General features: G+C 43.2%; 2 protein-coding genes across 4 annotated transcripts in view; one reads left to right on the forward strand and one right to left on the reverse strand.

Moving 5' to 3' along the window:
- ccdc180 (coiled-coil domain containing 180) overlaps window positions 1–15329 on the forward strand; it is a 28397-nt gene extending 13068 nt beyond the window's left edge. Inside the window, exons 22-36 of the mRNA XM_060053065.1 lie at window positions 933–1077; window positions 1359–1475; window positions 1622–1699; window positions 1914–1997; window positions 2358–2533; window positions 2931–3014; window positions 3238–3304; window positions 4289–4394; window positions 4593–4753; window positions 5071–5208; window positions 12869–12989; window positions 13092–13146; window positions 13743–13986; window positions 14224–15171; window positions 15205–15329. Coding sequence (XP_059909048.1) covers window positions 933–1077; window positions 1359–1475; window positions 1622–1699; window positions 1914–1997; window positions 2358–2533; window positions 2931–3014; window positions 3238–3304; window positions 4289–4394; window positions 4593–4753; window positions 5071–5208; window positions 12869–12989; window positions 13092–13146; window positions 13743–13986; window positions 14224–14358 — 1711 coding nt within the window. The 3' untranslated portion in view covers window positions 14359–15171; window positions 15205–15329. The remainder of the gene's footprint in view (window positions 1–932; window positions 1078–1358; window positions 1476–1621; window positions 1700–1913; window positions 1998–2357; window positions 2534–2930; window positions 3015–3237; window positions 3305–4288; window positions 4395–4592; window positions 4754–5070; window positions 5209–12868; window positions 12990–13091; window positions 13147–13742; window positions 13987–14223; window positions 15172–15204) is intronic.
- Window positions 14365–21636, reverse strand: entr1 (endosome associated trafficking regulator 1). Of its 3 annotated transcripts, none has more exons than XM_060053126.1 (10): window positions 21299–21636; window positions 21024–21136; window positions 20534–20635; window positions 19923–20050; window positions 19718–19817; window positions 19454–19527; window positions 19265–19376; window positions 18565–18627; window positions 18238–18377; window positions 14365–15644 (listed from the first exon to the last, which is right to left on the reverse strand). In XM_060053126.1, exons 1-10 carry the CDS (start codon window positions 21342–21344, stop codon window positions 15551–15553), a joined length of 972 nt encoding a protein of 323 aa, XP_059909109.1. In that variant the 5' UTR covers window positions 21345–21636; the 3' UTR covers window positions 14365–15550. The 3 variants fall into 3 exon arrangements, with proteins under 3 accessions (XP_059909109.1, XP_059909112.1, XP_059909110.1); XM_060053129.1 differs by having other exon boundaries at window positions 19718–19814; window positions 21299–21608; XM_060053127.1 differs by having other exon boundaries at window positions 19923–20047; window positions 21299–21607.
- Window positions 21637–21663: the final 27 nt, after the last annotated feature.

A 21663-nucleotide genomic window follows, 5' to 3' on the forward strand; every position in this document is an offset into this window, starting at 1 on the left:
TTTAAAACTAAATATTCAACCTTTCAAAACTTATTTCTCAATGTATGAACACCTGTTTGCAGAATCCCATTTACAAGGTTTCAAAACCGGGAAACAATGAAATACACTGTTAGAACAGTGCCAGATTTGAAACTGCGAATGCGCTGGTGAAATTGTTTGAACTTTGAAAATGTGTTGGTGAAAATGATGAAGAAGATAAAATAGAACACAAAATCATGTTTACAGATGTTTGAATTTTTGTTAGAATTTTTTTCAGGTTATAATCAATTTTTTCAGTGTTGCAAAACCTTTTTTACAAGGTGTTGAGTTTTCAAACCCAGACTTACAAGCCTTTGAAACTTTTTTTTTCAGGTTTGAATTATGGCAGGAAACTGCCTCCATACATTTCTATATTTCACATTTGTTGAGCTATTGCTTTACTGTATTTTAGTATTTCATATTTTTTTGTTTGTATCTTCTTGTTTGTTTTTATTCTTATTTTTCTATGATCAAAGATAAACTGAAGAATCAACATTCATTCATCACGAACAAATACCAAACATGCACGGGCAGACGGGATTTCTGGTGTTTAAAATACATATCAATGATATTTTATCGACGCCGAAGAGAAAAACTAGATACTTAACAATTATCTGCCAAAGCCTTCGGCGAATAATTCACGGAGCCTGAGGTGAATAATTGTTTTAGTATACTACACATGAACACTCATCATGGGTTTATTTGTTTTTTTTAGGGTGACGATGTGATGAAAACAACATCACAAGTTTGAGATCTCAATCATGGGATATCGCCCAATATCCCGAGATAGCGAACCAATCAAATTGCGCCGTCTTAGGAGCTTCACGTGGAGCATATGCTAAAGTGAGATGAATGGACGATGATCGTGATGGTTAGCTGCAGCCCCTTCTGCCCGTGCGTCTCTCCAACGGTAGGCTGTTTGGTGAAGGAGGGAACTTCAGCCCCAAGGAGGTGGACCAGCTGCTGAGGCTCCTTGAGAAGACGACCCGGAGGATCGATGCCTTGGAAGACGGCATCCAGGCGGACATGGAGAAACTGGAGATGGCCTGTTTAGAGCAGGTACTGAGTTGAAGATGCTCGTTGGTTTCACCCCCCCGACGAGAAAGGCAGGTGCGACCGCAGACAGATAAAGAAGAGCACTATGATGCATTCAAAGACTTGAAACTGAGGCAGCCAGGTAGAATTATAAACAAAGATGATGGATCCATTTTTGGCAATGTGTTCATTTTAAATCTGAGTGCAGGGAAACCGAGCTCAGCCTTGCGTTGTATTATTTATCTCTTCTGCTCTCTCTGTTTCAATGTTCTCTCCTCTGCTACTTTCCTCTCCGCCCTTGACAGGTGAAGGGGACAGTGGATCGCCTGCAGGAGAAGCTCTCCCCACTCCTGTTGGAGATAAGTTTCTCCGAGAAGATCCAGAAAGTGGTGTCAAATGTCCAGGTCCAAATTAAGGCTGAGGTACTTGTCTGTCTGCCTGTCTGTCTGCCTGAACATATCTCATTCAGTCCGAGTTAAACTTTGTGTATGTGTGTGTGTGACGTCTGTGTGTGTGTGTGCGTCTGTGTGTACATGTGTGTGTGTGTACGTGTGCGTGTGTGTTTTAGGCAGCCCATAGTAACCAGCAGAAGATGTTGATCAGCAGACAGGTTGAAGACCTGAGGAGACTTACAGAGACAGCTGAGGTATGACTTAAGCGCTACTTCAATACCTGTAGCACTCAATCAACCTCAGTTAACAACACCTCACAGTTTGAGTCCTCAAATGAATAGTATACTTGTTTGTGTGTGTGTGTGTGTGTGTGTGTGTGTGTGTGTGTGTGTGTGTGTGTGTGTGTGTGTGTGTGTGTGTGTGTGTGTGTGTGTGTGTGTGTGTGTGTGTGTGCGTGTGTTTCTGCAGGTGTCTCAGGAGAAGGTGTTTACTAGTCTGTCTGCCCTTGGTGAAGAGCTAAAGAAACGCTACCAGTACTTGGACTGCAACAGGGTATGTCACTACCTGTGCAGAGGATGCTACTTCCTGTCCTCTTAATTGGTTTTCTGAATCTGACATCCTTCTGAGAGTTATTACTCTTTATTAATTACTCCATGTAATCTATTGTCTAATAATCTGTCAGATTATGTAGTACCTCCTTATGTATACAACATGCGCGTATGCACGTTTGTGTGCGTCGGTGTGGTGAGTTTGTTTCTGTGCGTGTGTATGTGTATAAGTGTGTCTGACTGTGTGTATGTGTGCGGTGCGTGCGTTCCCATGTGTGTGTATGTCTGTGTCTGTGTGTATGTGTGCGGTGCGTGCGTTCCCATGTGTGTGTGTGTCTGTGTGTGTGTGTATGCGTGTGTGTAGGATTCCAGCATTGAGTCTCCTGCACCACAGCAGACTCTGCAAGGATCGTTTGCTGTGGCGGCCAGACCTCGTTCCAAGCTGCCCAGACCGACCCGACCCACTGGAGAGCTCCCATTGGCTGCTGCTGCTGTGAGTGGAGCCTCCTCTGAGGACATCACCATGGGAGTGCTCAACAAGTAAATATTCAAATGAATGAGACTCAAATCAATTGTGCCATAATGTTAATACATTCATGGTTTTAACTTGAATATCATATTTTAGATTAAAGGGTAAGCAAATCCTTGAATTGGAACATACTTTTTTTTTCTGACTAAAAGATATGTATTTGGTTAAACAGGGAGGAGTCTGCTAGTACTCCTCTAGCTCTTTTCCATAGTGGTGGTTGCTATTGCACTTGCACCTAATAACCCCTACCTTAAAATATTTGAATCTAAGGTAGTCTTTTTCTGCTGACAGTCTCAAATTATAACTCAAATATATATAATATATTTTATACGGTATAAATGTTCTATACAATACATTTTTGAACAGGGGAAAAAATATATTAAAATAAATGTGTATATGTGTGTTTAGGTTGAGAAGGTTGCCTCAAACGAGCAAGAATGAAAAGTGGGTTCAAATGTTTGGAAGCGACCCAGACCTGGTGCAGAACACACGGTACGTTCCCTCTAGAAGCTTCCAGGAGCGGACATCTATTGTTGTTTTGCAACATTGACAGAAAAGAATCCTATATCAAAGAGAGAAAACAGGCGTGAACAAATGCTTTATCTGTATCCTGTGTGTGTGTGTGTGTGTGTGTGTGTGTGTGTGTGTGTGTGTGTGTGTGTGTGTGTGTGTGTGTGTGTGTGTGCGCGTGCATGTGTACGTGTTTGCCTACCAGGTCCTTTAAGTTAACTGTCAACAGTTTTTTGAGGACGGCAAATGAGGTGCTTCTGCATGCTGCCGAGGTAAACGTCTAGTGAACACCAACTCTCAGTCCTGAGACGCTCTGTTTGACAAAAGGCAACTCAAGGGAGACATCGGCACCTTGCCTGTTCCCTTACATTATAACCCGCCTCCTAGAACAACGGCAGCCTCCGATTGGTCCGTCAGTCAGCTGGACGCTCTGAGACTACTCTCACAGATCATCTGAAGTCTGAGAGCAGACTCAAATCTGGGTGAACAGGCCGTGTCTTTTTCTTTCGCTTCTTATATTTCGCTTCTTATCCCCGCCAGATTCTTGTTTGGCGGTTATCTGTAAGCCCGTGATTGGCTGTTAACAGCCAACACAAACTCGTCAGCAGTGGTTAACTGTTAAAAAGTGTCTGTCTTTAAAGCTTTCAAACCAACACTGTGTATGTAGCCAATGTACAAATACACTCATGGGAAGCTTCATCCAGTCCACAAAGGAGACCTCTAGAGCATCTCCATAAGAGATGAGACAAGAGACAAGGCCGTTTTTGGTCTGCTATAACATAGAAAGACTGCTGGGCCAGCGATTGGTCTTAGACCCACCAGGGAGATTGAATCCAATACCTTGTAGAAGGAAATAATAATTTCTGGACATGTCAAGGGCATAGAGGGAGTCATCAGACTTTTTTTTTTTAAGTTTTTTAAGTAACTAAATTAAATGCTGTAATTAGATACAACATAGATACAATAGTTCAAATGTAACATTATAGCCCCTCCCATTTATTGAATCCTGTCATCAATCCCCAATCTGCACTACTCCGCAATTCTACCTCCAAACCTCCATCCAATCAGATCAGGGGTTTATTAACACTATTTTTGCTGGCGTTGTATAATGACACAGAAAAACTTTGGGATTGAAAACAGTAGAAATTAAACTTCTATCAAGTGTTGGAAATTTTAATTAATATGTTTTAATATTTTGCAAAGAATATACACACATTGTATAATGCATATATATATATGCTTGAATGCTCGTGAAGGACTTGTACAGGAAGAAGGAATTTGACCAATGGGCTGAAAGGTTTATCAAGAGGCTGCTTGGATACCAGGAACAGGCCAAGCAGTTTAATACCACAAGTATACAAGGTAAACTAACACACACACACACACACACACACACACACACACACACACACACACACACACACACACACACGCACACACACACACACTCACACACACACGGACACACACAAACAAACACACGCATACACGGACATGCACACACACACACACAGCACTGTTTTCCCTTGAACTCAAAGAGAGTGGGTGTGTATCATACAGAGTTTGGTCAGCAGCTGTGTGAGCTAGAGGAGGTGGTCCGCACGTTGGCACCGGTGATGCTTGGTAACCATGGGAAACGGCAGGAGGAGGAGCTGATGAAGGCAGTGGAAGAGTTCAGGACCAGGATGGAGGAGACGGCGAGCTCCACCAATCACACCCAGGTCTGTGCGTGTGCGTGTGTGTGTGTGTGTGTGTGTGTGTGTGTGTGTGTGTGTGTGTGTGTGTGTGTGTGTGTGTGTGTGCGTGTGTGTGAGAGAGAGTGTGAGTATGTGTGTGTGTGTGCGAGAGAGTGGTGTGTGTGTGAGTGTGTGTTTGTGTGTGCGCACGCAGGCAGCTCTTTGTATCCATGATGAGGATTTGTTAGTGTGTAATTTTGTGTATTGCATTGCATCCTTTGTTTTGCGTTTCTTCTCTTTATATCCTGAATTATCTTGGGTATTTATGTGGACTTAAATAAAGTAATACAATGTGTGCGCAGAGGAAGCATTCCAGCCAGCTGAAAGTGCGCCTGGGACATCCAGCATGTAAAGAGGAGCTAGATGCCCTGAGGAGGAGAGAGGAGGACAGACAGAGCCAGTACCGCAGCAGCATCAACAGGATTTATGAAGAACTACAGGTGTGTATTCCACTCCTCTAGCTAGTATGAAGAACTACAGGTGTGTAGTCCACTCCTCTAGCTAGTATGAAGAACTACAGGTGTGTAGTCCACTCCTCTAGCTAGTATGAAGAACTACAGGTGTGTAGTCCACTCCTCTAGCTAGTATGAAGAACTACAGATGTGTAGTCCACTCCTCTAGCTAGTATGAAGAACTACATATGTGTAGTCCACTCCTCTAGCTAGTATAAAGAACCACAGATGTCAGTTCCTCTAGCCCAATTCGGAAAGCCAAATCTCCTAACCTTTATGCCACCTTTCCATAACCTTTGTGGAAAACTTCATCGGATCAAGGCGAGATGAAAAGGTGCTTCCTTTCAAATATATAGGAAAAGACAGCCCTGTTTAAAATGAAATTAAACTCCACTTTTCTAACAGACGTCATTACGCGACGGCGAGTATTGCTGACCTCTAGCATCTCTAGTGTGAAACTACTATTATCTGAAGTTGGACTACAACAAGCGCTCTTTCGATCCATGCATTCTTGTCGTATTGATTTCAATTAGGTTGTCACCAACAGTGAGAATCACTTAGGTCGGACTTGGCCTACAGGAATATTTTGAATCCCACTTGAATCCCAATTCCAGTGGTGTCAAAAGTACACACATTCGTTACTTAAGTAAAAGTATGGATACTGGATTTTAAAAAGACTCTGGTAAAAGTAAAAGTATCAACTTAACCGCTTTACTTAAGTAAAAGTAGAAAAGTACAGGCTCTAAAATCTACTTAAAGTATAAAAGTAAAAAGTAACCGTAATATATATATATTTTTTAAACATTTACAGCTAAACTAATGGACCTCATATAATTGACAACATAGAATATTTAACATTCAAAATTAATAAAAAAAATACATGAACAAGGAAATGTAACATTCAACATCAATACAACCTCCAGCTTTCCTCGTGAGTGCCCGGTTTGTTTACATGATGTGGGCGCATCTTTCTGCGTCACACAAATACCCGGCGCATTTACTGACGCTTAGAAATGTTCAGCGTAGTGTCCGAATTCTCGTTCCCTATTCCCTATATAGTGCACTATTTTGGCATGTTTATATGCTAGTCAAGCTGTAGCAAGCATTTTAAATCGACCATTATTATAATATAATAATAATACAGAGCTTACCTCTATATGTTTTTTGAGATTAGACGGAGAGTTCTTGAAAGCTGAAAGTACATGGTTCTTTGGTTGGCAAAGTTTGCAGCGCATGCACCATGAGTCGTTTTTGCTTCCCACAATTTCAAACACCTCTTCAAGATAGGGCCAGGGATGTGGAAGCGTTTGATGTCCTCCTCTGTCTTCAAAGCCTTCAGCCATCTCGCAGTGACAGTTGCCAACAGTATATCTTTTTGACACTGACCTTTGCCGCGCTTTGCATATTTAAATTAGCCTTGTGGTGGATAACATAATTCACCCACGGAACTATGGGTGGGGGGGGGTGTTTAGCACGGACCCGTTTAGCGGACGGAACGACCGTCCAGTTTAGTCCGGTTTTGACTTTACGAATGAACGTCTTTTAGTATTGTGTTCATTAAAACTTTGTGCTGGAGACTCCGCCTCCGACTCCCGTCTCTCGGCACTACAGCCTCTTGTTTTGCGTCATACGCAGAGAAGCCAATGAGTGTTATGGGTTTCTATGCTTCATCCAATTACGCTAGAAATCAGTATATTTGGATGGCGCACATTTGAAACTTTTGAAACAAAACCGTAACCAAGAGTAACGAGAATGTTTTAAAAATGTAAGGAGTAGAAAGTACAGATAATTGTGTTAAAATGTAAGGAGTAAAAGTAAAAAGTTGTCAGAAAAAAAAATACTCGAGTAAAGTAAAGATACCTCAAATTTCTACTTAAGTACAGTAACGAAGTATTTGTACTTCGTTACTTGACACCTCTGCCCAATTCACATGTGAAAAAAAGAGGATAAACTTATGTGGATTTGGAAATAAACTGCCCCACGCAATCTTTCTTAAATGTGAAGTCTGCATTTTCTTTCTTTTCTTCTCTTCTTCTTTCTGCGTCTCTCATGCGTCTACGCGTAGTCTGTAAACTCGTCGGTGGCCTGTTGCTTTAAATATTGCCGCCGTAAAGGATTTATGGGTTACAAACATCTCCTTTACTTTCGTAAAAGTTGGTCAAGAGTAACCCATGCTAAAAGTGGGTTAAAGGTTGCATCGAGGCACCTTTCCTCTCGTAAGGAAAGGAGATTTCCTAAGCAAGAAACAGAATCCGTAGAGGCCCCACGTGTGTAGTCAGTTCCTTTAGCTAGTATGAAGAACTACAGGTGTGTAGTCCAATCCTCTAGCTAGTATGAAGAACTACAGATGTGTAGTCCACTCCTCTAGCTAGTATGAAGAACTACAGGTGTGTAGTCCACTCTTCTAGGTACTATGAAGCTAGTATGAAGAAATTGGCTTGCCACATACATTTGAATTTTTTTTGCACCTGCAGTACTCTAGTTCAGTGGTTTTCAAACTGTGGGGCGCGCCCCCCCTGGGGGGCGCCAGAGTTCTTCAGGGGGGGCGCGGCGTGAGAAAAAAATAAACCCGAAAAAAACCCTGAAAGACGTTGATTCAAATCATCAGTCGTACTTCAACTGTAGAAGTAACATAATGAAAAAAAACATAAGGGGTAACACTGTGGTTTTTTATTGGTCGTCATGAAAAAAAACCTAAGGGGTAACATTGATGTTTTTATTGGTCTTCATGAAAAAAAACATAAGGGGTAACACTGTTGTTTTTTATTGGTCGTCATGAAAAAAAACATAAGGGGTAACACTGTCGTTTTTTATTGGTCGTCATGAAAAAAAACATGAGGGGTAACACTGTTGTTTTTATTGTTTTTTTTATTGGTCGTCATGAAAAAAAAACACTGTCGTTTTTTATTGGTCGTCATGAAAAAAAAAATAAGGGGTAACACTGTTGTTTTTATTGGTCGTCATGAAAAAAAACATAAGGGGTAACACTGTTGTTTTTTATTGGTCGTCATGAAAAAAAACATAAGGGGTAACACTGCTGTTTTTTATTGGTCGTCATGAAAAAAAACATAAGGGGTAACACTGTTGTTTTACTTTGGTCGTCATGAAAAAAAACATAAGGGGTAACACTGATGTTTTTTATTGGTCGTCATGAAAAAAAACATAAGGGGTAACATTGTGGTTTTTTATTGGTCGTCATGAAAAAAAAACATAAGGGGTAACACTGGTTTTTTATTGGTCGTCATGAAAAAAAACCTAAGGGGTAACACTGTTGTTTTTTATTGGTCGTCATGAAAAAAAACATAAGGGGTAACACTGTCGTTTTTTATTGGTCGTCATGAAAAAAAACATGAGGGGTAACACTGTTGTTTTTATTGTTTTTTTTATTGGTCGTCATGAAAAAAAAACACTGTCGTTTTTTATTGGTCGTCATGAAAAAAAAAATAAGGGGTAACACTGTTGTTTTTATTGGTCGTCATGAAAAAAAACATAAGGGGTAACACTGTTGTTTTTTATTGGTCGTCATGAAAAAAAACATAAGGGGTAACACTGCTGTTTTTTATTGGTCGTCATGAAAAAAAACATAAGGGGTAACACTGTTGTTTTACTTTGGTCGTCATGAAAAAAAACATAAGGGGTAACACTGATGTTTTTTATTGGTCGTCATGAAAAAAAACATAAGGGGTAACATTGTGGTTTTTTATTGGTCGTCATGAAAAAAAAACATAAGGGGTAACACTGGTTTTTTATTGGTCGTCATGAAAAAAAACCTAAGGGGTAACACTGATGTTTTTATTGGTCTTCATTAGGGGTGTAACGGTACACAACAGTCACGGTTCGGTACGTACCTCGGTTTTGAAGTCACGGTACGGTACAGGACGGTTCGGTTCATAGTTATGGTGAAAAAACGGATTGCTTGACAGAACGAACATAAGTTTAATTAGTAACGAATTAAACACAACAGTTTTAGCTGTCAGTATGAAACATACAAATAAAATTATGCAATTCTCCAATAACCCTAACATAAAATTAATGAAAAATCCAGTTTTAATGCTCAGTCTAGGCTCTTTAAGCTGGTATGTAAACAAAGAGTTTGTAACATATTCCTGCAGCTCTCTAAAGCTCTGAAGTTCTCATAAATATAATCAATCATTAAATAAAAGTGCAACTGCAGCCTTAACTTAAATTACAGCTTATGTATTTTATAATCTATTGGTGTTTTCATTGCCTCTCGTAGGTCAGAGGCAATGAAAACACCAATAGACCTGGTGATGGCATTTGCCCGTTCTGAATTCCCAGACAGGTGTAGGGGTTGATTAAATAGTGTAGGGAGCTGGGTTTGAACGATTTGAACAACTTTTTTTCATTTTGCAGCGGTGACAGTAACACCTGGATGGTGCCGTCACGTTAAAATTGTACCGGGGGCGAAAATTTGTGCAAGTTCGATGTGTTTCCATTTGCATAGACGATCGCTGTTGAACAATGTCTGCACACAGCTTTCGACTTGTCCACTCGTCTTTCCCCATTGTGATAATTAACCTGGAATCCAAAGTTCTCCCACACTTGGGATTTAAATGACAGGGGGGCATCTTCAAGCTCCGGTTTTCTGTTGTCGCTCGCCATGCAGTTCGCTCTCAGTTCGCTAGTAGACATCAATCCGCACACAGTCGCGATCGCGCTCTGCTACTGCTACTACGCGGAGTTCGCGCACGTGCGAGCCGAGCCTAATAAGGCTAAACGGTCCGGGGGGAACTCCGACTTCAAGTTTTAAGTTCCGCACCGCAAAACAAGCCTTTACATTCGCCATATTAACGCTATGTACGCCACATTTACGGACCGCGGTACACCTCTGTAACCGCACCGAAGTGCCTGTACCGTGACGGTTCGGTTCAAATACGTGTACACCCCTAGTCTTCATGAAAAAAAACATAAGGGGTAACACTGTCGTTTTTTATTGGTCGTCATGAAAAAAAACATAAGGGGTAACACTGTCGTTTTTTATTGGTCGTCATGAAAAAAAACATAAGGGGTAACACTGTTGTTTTTTATTGGTCGTCATGAAAAAAAACATAAGGGGTAACACTGTTGTTTTTTATTGGTCGTCATGAAAAAAACATAAGGGGTAACACTGTTGTCTTTGTCAAATAAAACATAAGGGGTAACACTGTCGTTTTTTATTGGTCGTCATGAAAAAAAACATAAGGAAAATAATAGAAATACACACATACATTTTAATGTCATGTATATCCTCTTTATTGATGATTGATTATTGTGTAATGTCATCGCCTCAGTGGTGCAGTGAAGTACACTCTGCCTAAGCCCCTGGAGACCGGGGTTCAAGTCCGGTTGATGTCTTCTGTTGGAAGACTCTTATATCTATTTCATGTGAATTATAAAGTCAAGTATAACCTTCGTGATGCCTATGTCCGGTGTCTTGTTGGTGCATTGTTAAGGTCGGAGGTTAACACTTTAAACAGCTCATTTTTGGATCCCCGCAAAAACGTAGACAGGGGTGGCACTGTCGTTTTTTTTTGGTCAACATGGAAAAAACATGAGGGGTAACTGTCGTTTTTTATCGGCTGTCATGAAATAAACATAAGGGTCTATATTTATCCAATAAAACATAGGAGGTAACACTGTTGTTTTTTATTGGTCGTCATGAAAAAAAACATAAGGGGTAACACTGTTGTTTTACTTTGGTCGTCATGAAAAAAAACATAAGGGGTAACACTGTTGTTTTTTATTGGTCGTCATGAAAAAAAACATAAGGGGTAACACTGTTGTTTTACTTTGGTCGTCATGAAAAAAAACATAAGGGGTAACACTGATGTTTTTTATTGGTCGTCATGAAAAAAAACATAAGGGGTAACATTGTGGTTTTTTATTGGTCGTCATGAAAAAAAAACATAAGGGGTAACACTGGTTTTTTATTGGTCGTCATGAAAAAAAACCTAAGGGGTAACACTGATGTTTTTATTGGTCTTCATGAAAAAAACCATAAGGGGTAACACTTGTTTTTTATTGGTCGTCATGAAAAAAACATGAGGGGTAACACTGTTGTCTTTGTCAAATAAAACATAAGGGGTAACACTGTCGTTTTTTTTGGTCGTCATGAAAAAAAACATAAGGGGTAACACTGTTGTTTTTTATTGGTCGTCATGAAAAAAACCATAAGGGGTAACACTGTTGTTTATTATTGGTCGTCATGAAAAAAAACATAAGGGGTAACACTGTTGTTTTACTTTGGACGTCATGAAAAAAAACATAAGGGGTAGCACTGATGTTTTTTATTGGTCGTCATCAGTGCCGCTGCTAGCTATTTTGGGGCCCTAAGCATAACTCCTTTATGGAGTTATGCTTGCCCCCCCCCCCCCCCCCCCCCCCGAAAAAAAGAATTGGTTTCTGCCAGTTTAACATTTTATTAAAACGCAAAAGTTAAATCTACTTTGTAAACACAGTTCACAGAACAGCCAAAACATACATACAGTACACACAAGTATTGGAATGTCCAAAATCTTTTAAATTAAATAGTTATCCATAAATACAAACTTAAAACCAGAAGTATACAAGTAAGAATTTTTTTTTTTTGGGGGGCCCCTCAGGACTTGAGGCCCTACGCGCAGCGCGTAGTGCGCGTTATGGGAGCGGCGGCACTGAACATAACTAAATCAATTTTCAACCGATTATCTTCGTGCAAACCATTTAACAAATGTACACACTTGTATCTTCAATAATATCTAAACAGAATTTCGATGTAATTTAAAATGTCTTCAGAATCACAGTTTTAGTTTCATACCGCTTCGTTTTCAGCTGTTTTCATTGAAGACGTCAGCCCATTCTGATACACCTACTTCTAGACATCGTAACTCATTCCTTTTTCAACCGTTTACCATCGTTCAAACCATTAAACAAATCTACTCACTTGTGTCTTCAATATTATCGAAACGGAATTTTAATAGCATTTATACTTTTTTCAGAATCACAGTTTTAGTTTCAAACCGGCGTCGTTTTCAGTTGCTTATAATAATTTAGGTCACCATAGCAACGCTGGTAAACAAACCCCGCCGAATAGTCGAATCTCTGGACTGAAAAGGCAGATCTGATTCGACTCAGAAAATTCAGAGTCGGGGACCCTGAATGAATCTGTGTAAACTGGCAGTTTACACAGATTAAGATGTTCAAATTTATTTAAAAAAGGTTAAGCTAAAACATGCTTAGATAAAGTTGTTAAATTGTGTTGTTTAAAAACGCAAAAATATGTTGTAATGTTTCAGAAATATGTTTAAAAAATATGTTTCAAATGTTTCAAAAATATGTTCCAAATGTTTTAAAATTATGATCGGAGATGTTTGAAATGTGTAAAATAATTAAAATAGCTTTCAAAACACAGGTATTTAGAAAAAAAATTGGGGGGGGGGGGGGGGGGGGGGGCTCAGCTGCAATTTTTTCTCTGAGGGGGGGCTCAATCTCTCACACTTTGAAAACCCCTGCTCTAGTTTATACATTGAAGTATAGTAGTTAGGCCAGTTGAAGTCGTTCTGCCTCACGACAAACATTTAACCCACCTAGGTGAATCACATTGTGCAACAGCAGAACGTGATAACCTCCACTACAAACAAATAACCTCAGCCACCACACTGTCCTCTAGGAGTGCATGCAGGCCAGACAGGAGGACGTCACAGCATCCCTGTCGTCCCTGACAGAGAGTTTAGTTTGCCAAGTGGACAACCTCCTTACATTGGAGCTTTCAGAACAGCTCCCTACTCCAGGTAACCTTTGACCCCTCTTCAGATAAAGACATGTACTGCAGGATTGAACGTCCTATCATCTTTATCATTAACATGTTGTGTCTGTTTTTTCTGTCACCACAGACACTGAAGCTGGAAAGGATTTGCTAATGCCCAACAGCGTCCAGACAGCCAACAGGTAACCTTAAAGCTCAGAGGTGAAACCACCAAAGATGCAGGATGGACAAGATGACCGTCAATGGGCGATGTTATTCAAACTATCCCACTCAAATGATATGCTGGTATATCACTACCATAGACCATTAAAACCAAAGAATGAAGAAACGAAATTAAGGTTTGCCCCGTTATGTAGCACCCTAGGGAATACAACCTGCACAGCTCAGAAGGGTTTTTTGATCACATTAACAACAGATACCTTCCATCAAAATAACTTTGGCCTTTTCAAATGGTGTCCAAGGAGAAGCCATGACCGTTGTCATTTGTCGCGGATGGATCGCTCATTGGTGTCAACAAACATAGGGAAAATAACTTAAAGGGCTGATATTATGCCAGCAGGTGTGAGTGTGATTAGCCACTTGTGATGTCACAAAAACACAGGAAAAGGCAGATTTTCATCGGCTTATAAACCCACTCACACCTGGTGGCATAATATCACGCCTTTAAAAAACAACTATATCCACGAATATCCTCTGTTATTTTCCTTTGTGTGTGGGGAGCTTTTATTATGTTGTGGTGTTTGTTTTGTTTATTTGTTGCGTGTTTTATGTCTGCCAGGATTGGGGCAGGACTTCCTATCTCACAGTCCCTTGCTGATGATACGACAGCATCCACGGTAACCATGGCTACCGAAGACAAAACCCTTATGACCATGGCCAATGCAACGTCCGCTGTAACCATGGAAACAAGCTCATCTAGTCAAACAACTATAGAACCCTGTGTTGATGCCACGGCAACAGCTGGATCTGTCAGCAGCCCGATACACCAGGAAATCCTCCTACACAGAGACAGAGCTTTGAAGGTAATCATGATAGTTACACTATTATCTATACATGTATGTAGCTTGTAGTACACTTCCAAACAGATATCAAAATACACCCATGTACAGGACATATTCATATTCAGGAAGTATATTAATATTTGCCTACAACGCAAAACAGTGCATATAAGTAGTTTGTACGGTGTGTGCTCACAGTGGAAAATAAGGTGTGTCTTTGTCTTTGTGCGTGTGCTTGTGTATGTGCGTGTGTGTGTAAAGCGCTATGAGGACGTCTCCAAGGCAGAGTCAGAGCGCTTCAGGATGGACAGAGAGCGACTGCTGATCCAGCTGCAGAGATGGACTCACCATTGGCAGCAACACATAAACACTTTGAGCACGCTCAAAACAGAGTAGACACCGTCAGTCCCAGAGCTGATTTATTAAGGGTTCAATAAAAATACTTATACTATAATTGTACAAAAAGGAGAGGTCTATTCAACAGTTGTATCTCCCTCTATCCCGTTGTCAAATATATATAGTAAAATATATAGTATAGTGCTGACTTTTGTTTAGCCTGATTTAGTCCATCCTGCCATCCTAATAATCACAGCGTGGTTCCAGCACTGGTTTTGGAAGTTCAAGTGTGTCAATATTTCCCCCCCATCGCATTCTTTGACTTTTTAGTGCTTCAATCACTTTGAAGGGCTATGGTAGAGTACTATGGCCAGGGATATTTCGTGACACTTTGGGTGCAGATAATGCATCAACTCAAACACACGGAATCAAACCCATTTGCAAACTGAACAGCATGACAGAAATGACTTGGCCTTCTGAGAAGCTGCGTTAATTTGGCCTCTTCGTCTACATTACAAACTTCTATCACAAAGAAATTGTTATCAAACATAGCACATGGGGGGATTAATAGTTCACAAGAAAATGCTTAACCAAGGCCTCTAGAACAATGTTATATAAAAGTGTCATTGCATTAATTATGCTATCTGCAGTATTCAATATCTGTGATATACTATTTAGAATTCATGTCAATAAAAAAATACAGTATAAGAAAAATTAAATATCTAGCTATTTAGATGCTCTGTCTTATATTTAGCATTTCAAATTGTTTAAAAGGCAAATTATGATCTGGCTTTCAAGAAGAAATAAATAGTCTCAGCTGATGGTATTTTTAGAGCCAAGGAACAGAAAAAATAACAATTCACAAGAAGTCCAGTTAGTTCAGGAGGTCTCCGTGTAGATGATCAGACCAGACGAGTAGATGTGAGAAGGCTTGAGTGGATATGGCCAGATGGCACTAGTGCAGTCTTTCCCAAAGACTGGGTCGCGACCCACATGATTTAATTGGGTCGCCAAATAAATGTAAGATAAAATTTTTTTTTACTTTTTATTTTCTTAATGTTGATTGTTCGAATCGATTGACTGTTTGCTAAAAATAGCTGCCCTTAAACACACTTGGCATGAGCATTTAAAACAAGAAGCATGTTTTTGAAAGTGCTGTACTATTTTTTAGATTGGTCGCGATGGTTTGTAAAAAAAATGGTTTGTAAAAAATTAGAAACCATCCCCAGAAAGAAGTTTGGGAAACACTGCACTAGTGGATGTCAGAGGTGTGCGTTGAGATCTTGTCGATTGACTGCAGCAGCTGTGACACTAAATGCAGATTCTCTGCTTCTCCCAACAGCTGTCTACACAGACACAAACAGACAGACAGACAGACGGACGGACAGACGGACAGACAGACAAGAGTTAGATAGTGGCATCTAGCAACAATATTCTGAATATAGGCCTGCAAGTGTTTAGGAGGTAGAGCAGTAGAATAGGAGGGTGTTAGTGGTTAGGATGTAGGATGGTAGAGTGCTAGTGGTTAGGATGGCAGGGTGTTAGTGGTTAGGATGTAGGATGGTAGAGTGCTAGTGGTTAGGATGGCAGGGTGTTAGTGGTTAGGAGGTAGGATGGTAGAGTGCTAGTGGTTAGGATGGCAGGGTGTTAGTGGTTAGGAGGTAGGATGGTAGAGTGCTAGTGGTTAGGATGGCAGGGTGTTAGTGGTTAGGAGGTAGGATGGTAGAGTGCTAGTGGTTAGGAGGTAGGGTGTTAGTGGTTAGGAGGTAGGATGGTAGAGTGCTAGTGGTTAGGAGGTAGGGTGTTAGTGGTTAGGATGTAGGATGGTAGAGTGCTAGTGGTTAGGATGGCAGGGTGTTAGTGGTTAGGAGGTAGGATGAAAGAGTGTTAGTGGTTAGGATGGTAGAGTGCTAGTGGTTAGGATGGCAGGGTGTTAGTGGTTAGGAGGTAGGAAGTAGGGTGTTAGTGTTTGGGATGTAGGATGGTAGGGGGTGAGGAGGTAGGATCGTAGGGTGTTAGTGGTTAGGAGGTAGGATGGTAGCGTATTAGTGTTTAGGATTGTAGGGTCCTGGGAGGTAGGGTGTTAGGGGTTAGGAGGTAGGATGGTAGGGGTTAGGAGGTAGGATGGTAGGGTGTTAGGGGTGAGGAGGTAGGATGGTAGGGTGTTAGGGGTGAGGAGGTAGGATGGTAGGGTGTTAGGGGTGAGGAGGTAGGGTGTTAGGGGTGAGGAGGTAGGATGGTAGGGTGTTAGGGGTGAGGAGGTAGGATGGTAGGGTGTTAGGGGTGAGGAGGTAGGATGGTAGGGTGTTAGGGGTGAGGAGGTAGGGTGTTAGGGGTGAGGAGGTAGGATGGTAGGGTGTTAGGGGTGAGGAGGTAGGATGGTAGGGTGTTAGGGGTGAGGAGGTAGGATGGTAGGGTGTTAGTGGTTAGGAGGTAGGATGGTAGGGTGTTAGGGGCGAGGAGGTAGGATGGTAGGGTGTTAGGGGTTAGGAGGTAGGAGGTAGGGTGTTAGGGGTGAGGAGGTAGGATGGTAGGGTGTTAGGGGTGAGGAGGTAGGATGGTAGGGTGTTAGGGGTTAGGAGGTAGGAGGTAGGGTGTTAGGGGTGAGGAGGTAGGATGGTAGGGTGTTAGTGGTTAGGAGGTAGGATGGTAGGGTGTTAGTGGTTAGGAGGTAGGATGGTAGGGTGTTAGGGGTGAGGAGGTAGGATGGTAGGGTGTTAGGGGTGAGGAGGTAGGATGGTAGGGTGTTAGGGGTGAGGAGGTAGGATGGTAGGGTGTTAGTGGTTAGGAGGTAGGATGGTAGGGTGTTAGGGGTGAGGAGGTAGGATGGTAGGGTGTTAGTGGTTAGGAGGTAGGATGGTAGGGTGTTAGGGGTGAGGAGGTAGGATGGTAGGGTGTTAGGGGTGAGGAGGTAGGATGGTAGGGTGTTAGGGGTGAGGAGGTAGGATGGTAGGGTGTTAGTGGTTAGGAGGTAGGATGGTAGGGTGTTAGTGGTGAGGAGGTAGGATGGTAGGGTGTTAGGGGTGAGGAGGTAGGATGGTAGGGTGTTAGTGGTGAGGAGGTAGGGTGTTAGGAGGTAGGATAGTAGGGTCCTGGAGGTAGCAGGGTAGGGGTTAGGAGGTAGGATAGTAGGGTCCTGGAGGTAGCAGGGTTAGGAGGTAGGATAGTAGGGTCCTGGAGGTAGCAGGGTAGGGGTTAGGAGGTAGGATAGTAGGGTCCTGGAGGTAGCAGGGTTAGGAGGTAGGATAGTAGGGTCCTGGAGGTAGCAGGGTAGGGGTTAGGAGGTAGGATAGTAGGGTCCTGGAGGTAGCAGGGTTAGGAGGTAGGATAGTAGGGTCCTGGAGGTAGCAGGGTAGGGGTTAGGAGGTAGGATAGTAGGGTCCTGGAGGTAGCAGGGTTAGGAGGTAGGATAGTAGGGTCCTGGAGGTAGCAGGGTTAGGAGGTAGGATAGTAGGGTCCTGGAGGTAGCAGGGTTAGGAGGTAGGATAGTAGGGTCCTGGAGGTAGCAGGGTTAGGAGGTAGGATAGTAGGGTCCTGGAGGTAGCAGGGTTAGGAGGTAGGATAGTAGGGTCCTGGAGGTAGCAGGGTTAGGGGTTAGGAGGTAGGATAGTAGGGTCCTGGAGGTAGCAGGGTAGGGGTTAGGAGGTAGGATAGTAGGGTCCTGGAGGTAGCAGGGTAGGGGTTAGGAGGTAGGATAGTAGGGTCCTGGAGGTAGCAGGGTTAGGAGGTAGGATAGTAGGGTCCTGGAGGTAGCAGGGTTAGGAGGTAGGATAGTAGGGTCCTGGAGGTAGCAGGGTTAGGAGGTAGGATAGTAGGGTCCTGGAGGTAGCAGGGTTAGGAGGTAGGATAGTAGGGTCCTGGAGGTAGCAGGGTAGGGGTTAGGAGGTAGGAGGTAGGATAGTAGGGTCCTGGAGGTAGCAGGGTAGGGTTTATACTGACTTGATAGAACAGCGAGCTTGGATGGCAGTCTTGCCGAGGTAATCTGCAGCCGTCCGAGCATTTTGTTTCATGGTTTTCATGGTTTCAAGCTGCTCTGCTAGAAGGCGTTCATTTTCTAATTTAATGATCTCCATGTGACCCTACACACACACACACACACACACACACACACACACACACACACACACACACACACACACACACACACACACACACACACACACACACACACACACACACACACACACACACACACTGATTTCACTAGTACTTCTGACTGTGTTGTTGTTACTGTGCTTTAGACCACACACAACTGGGAAAGTGTACCTGGAGCTGCTGCAGCTCCTGCTTTAGTTTGGAAACGCCGCTCTCTGCCTTCACAGCTCGCTTCTGAAACACAGATATTCACACACACATAGACGTATAACCGCCCTCTCCTGGGTCTGGTCGGTAGGAATAAAGGCTCTGGTCTCGAGAGTATGCATCTATACGGTGAGGTCTAGACCGGTTCCCAACCGGGGGTAAGGGAGCAGGTTCCAGGGGGTTCTTGGTAAAGATTTGAATTTACGACTCAAGGCCCATACAAGAACTCCAAAGGGTTTGCGGCTGACCGAAATTATGTTATATCAGAACCAAACCATAACCTAATCATCAAAACAAGCCATACCATGGGGACTTAGGTACCACATGTACCAATATCACAGTAATGATGTGCAATACCAAATACACGTTTTTAGAACACATTATTTGGAAAATAGTTTTTTGAGGGCACAGCTTGGTTCTCTAGAGCCTCGACATGGCTCATCCAGGGGTGGTCCAGGGGAGGTCAGGGGTCAGGACCTAGGGTCATGAGCTAGAGGTCAGGGGTCAGGAGCTGGAGGTCAGGGGTAAGGGCCTAGGGTCATGAGCTGGAGGTCAGGGGTCAGGACCTAGGGTCATGAGCTAGAGGTCAGGGGTCAGGACCTAGGATCATGAGTTGGAGGTCAGAGGTGGGGGTCAGAGGTCAGGGTTGGGGGTGAGGACCTACGGTCATGAGCTGGAGGTTCTGCTCCACCGAGTGGACCATGCTCTCCAGGGCCTGCGCCTCCTTCTCCTCCTCGTGCCCTCGGCGGATTAGCTCCTCCGACAGCTGCTGGATCCTGGGGGATGAGAACAGATGCATGCTGGGTCAATTATGGCCAGACTTCCTGTGTAGGCAGGAGGGGGCGGAGCTCACCTTTCTTTATAGGCGCTGGACGACTTGTGGAGATCGCTGACGCTCCTCCTCAGAACCATGTTCTCTTCTTGGAGCTGCACACACACACACACACACACACACACACACACACACACACACACACACACACACACACACACACACACACACACACACACACACACACACACACACACACACACACACACACACACACACACTTCATTTGTCATGCGTCACGCGTCATTTGTGTGTGGGTGTGTGCCAGCGTGTGTGTGTCATAACCTGCTGCATTGAACTCTTTCTGCTGAGAGAGTTTGGCGTCTCCAATATGGTAGTTTCATCATCTCCTTCATAATCTTCCCCTCCTCTTCCTCCAGTCCTGCTGAGACGCGATACAAAACATATTTTGCAACGTCTGAGAGGAGATGTCGGCTGTGTGTGTAAAATCTGATCTGAAACACAAAATATCAGTTGTTCTCTTGCCTACCTTATCTCCTTAGCTTCTTCTTCTTCTTCTTGGTCTTCGTCTGGAAGCCAGAGAGAGGAGCTCCTGTCCCCCTCTTCCTCTTCCTCAGCAGCAGCCAGTCCAGACTCTGCCCCTCCCTCCTCATCCTCCTCCAGAGAGAGAGACAGAGAGACGTAGAGAGATAGAGAGGGTGTGAGAGAGAGAGACAGAGAAGGAGAAGAGAGAGAGGGGGAGAAAGACAGAGACGTAGAGAGATAGAGAGGGGGGGAGAGAGAGAGAGACAGAGAGGGGGCGAAAGAGGAGGAGGGGGAAGAGAGGAGGAGAGAGACGGGGGGGGGGGAGAGACAGAGAGGGGGAGAGGAGGAGAGACAGAGAGGAGGGGAGAGACCGAAGGAGAAAGATCAAGACGTGTCAAGCAGCATTCAATAGAATATCAACTGGTTTAAGGGAGCAGGGGGAAGCAAACTTCTGAATGGAGGGAAACCTAATCGCAGTTTTTCCCACCGAGAAATGTAGTAATCAGGAAAGCATAAAGCACTTGTTATGCGTTTGTCTTTTGTTTTTGAGCAGAGAGGAAGGTCGAACAAGCCAGTGAGTGAGACGGACAGAATGATGTCATCTTCCCTAACTACCTGGGCCCTCAGCACACTGCGAAGGGGCTCCCAGAAGAAACTGCTTTCCATCGCCGGGGCAAAGGTGGGCGTTCTGCTCTGGCTGCTGGTGGTGTCATGCACCTGAATAGACACACATAATCAACCTATTAAAACCCATGCACGTCATACATACAATCACTTATCTAGTGAGTGATTTTTCTTAGAAACTACCAGCCATATTCAACGGTCAGGGTAAGATAACCTTACTTATTTGGACATCTACTAGAAGAGCCAAGCATTAGACAATAAAAAGATTGGTCAAGATGCATACATTAATGTTAATATGTGCCTCAGAAAGACAAATTGTCAGCAATAAACAAATTCCACAAGTCATTACTATTTAAAGTATTAAAATAATGAACATGCAGTCAAGATATGCTGGTGTTTGCATAGTTTCACTGTAGGATTGCATTGCTTTGTCTTTGCAGCTGTAAGTCAGTGTGCCCGGCCGATCGGGCCATCGGACTACCTTCCTCCTGTAGGAGCCGCTCGTCTCCTCGGAGCCCGGCGCGGGTCCATGGTGGCGGACGAACTCTCTGAAAGAGAAGGGGTTGAGCTCAGCCTCCTGGACCTCGTCGTCCCCTGTAACACAGCACGATATGTATTAACACAGTAACACATATTGCAGTATTGCAAGGACAACTTCCATTGTGTAAATTAAATTCCTTCCTTTTCACTTGATTGCATTTCTATATTCTACATCCTCTCTGATTGTTCCCATAGTAGTGAGGTACGTAGGCCTACCATCTACGATGAGGAGGGTTTTGGCGGAGCTCTTGTTTTTGGACATGTCTCTGGACAGGACAGTGAGACACCCTCAGACCAGCAGTCTGAAGTCTGAAGACCAGCAGTCTGAAGTCTGAAAACTAGCAGTGTGAAGACCAGCAGGGAGCTCAGAGATCCCGCGTCATCGCCGAGCAGCACTTCACTGACCAGCAGAGGAAGCCCGCACGGTTTCTTCTCAAGCCTTAAAACCGAAGCCGCCAATCCTTTCTAAAAACAAGGACATCCAGATGTTTAGCTGAAAGGGGGTACGATAACACGGAAAGGGATCTATCAACAGGAAGGACACGTGTTAAATTGTCAACTTCTCATTGGCTACCGTATGG

The sequence above is a fragment of the Gadus macrocephalus genome, chromosome 6, assembly GCF_031168955.1.
Source record: "Gadus macrocephalus chromosome 6, ASM3116895v1".
Lineage (NCBI taxonomy): Eukaryota > Metazoa > Chordata > Actinopteri > Gadiformes > Gadidae > Gadus > Gadus macrocephalus.

What these genes read in the sequence shown, in the direction of transcription:
- entr1 (XM_060053126.1), bottom strand. Translation starts at nt 21,344, where the DNA reads ATGTCCAAAAACAAGAGCTCCGCCAAAACCCTCCTCATCGTAGATG. An exon ending in AGAACCTCCAGCTCATGACC is followed by an intron (nt 18,628 to 19,264) that starts GTAGGTCCTCAC and finishes TCTGTGTTTCAG; the next exon opens with AAGCGAGCTGTGAAGGCAGA. An exon ending in AGGAGCTGCAGCAGCTCCAG is followed by an intron (nt 18,378 to 18,564) that starts GTACACTTTCCC and finishes GTGTGTGTGTAG; the next exon opens with GGTCACATGGAGATCATTAA.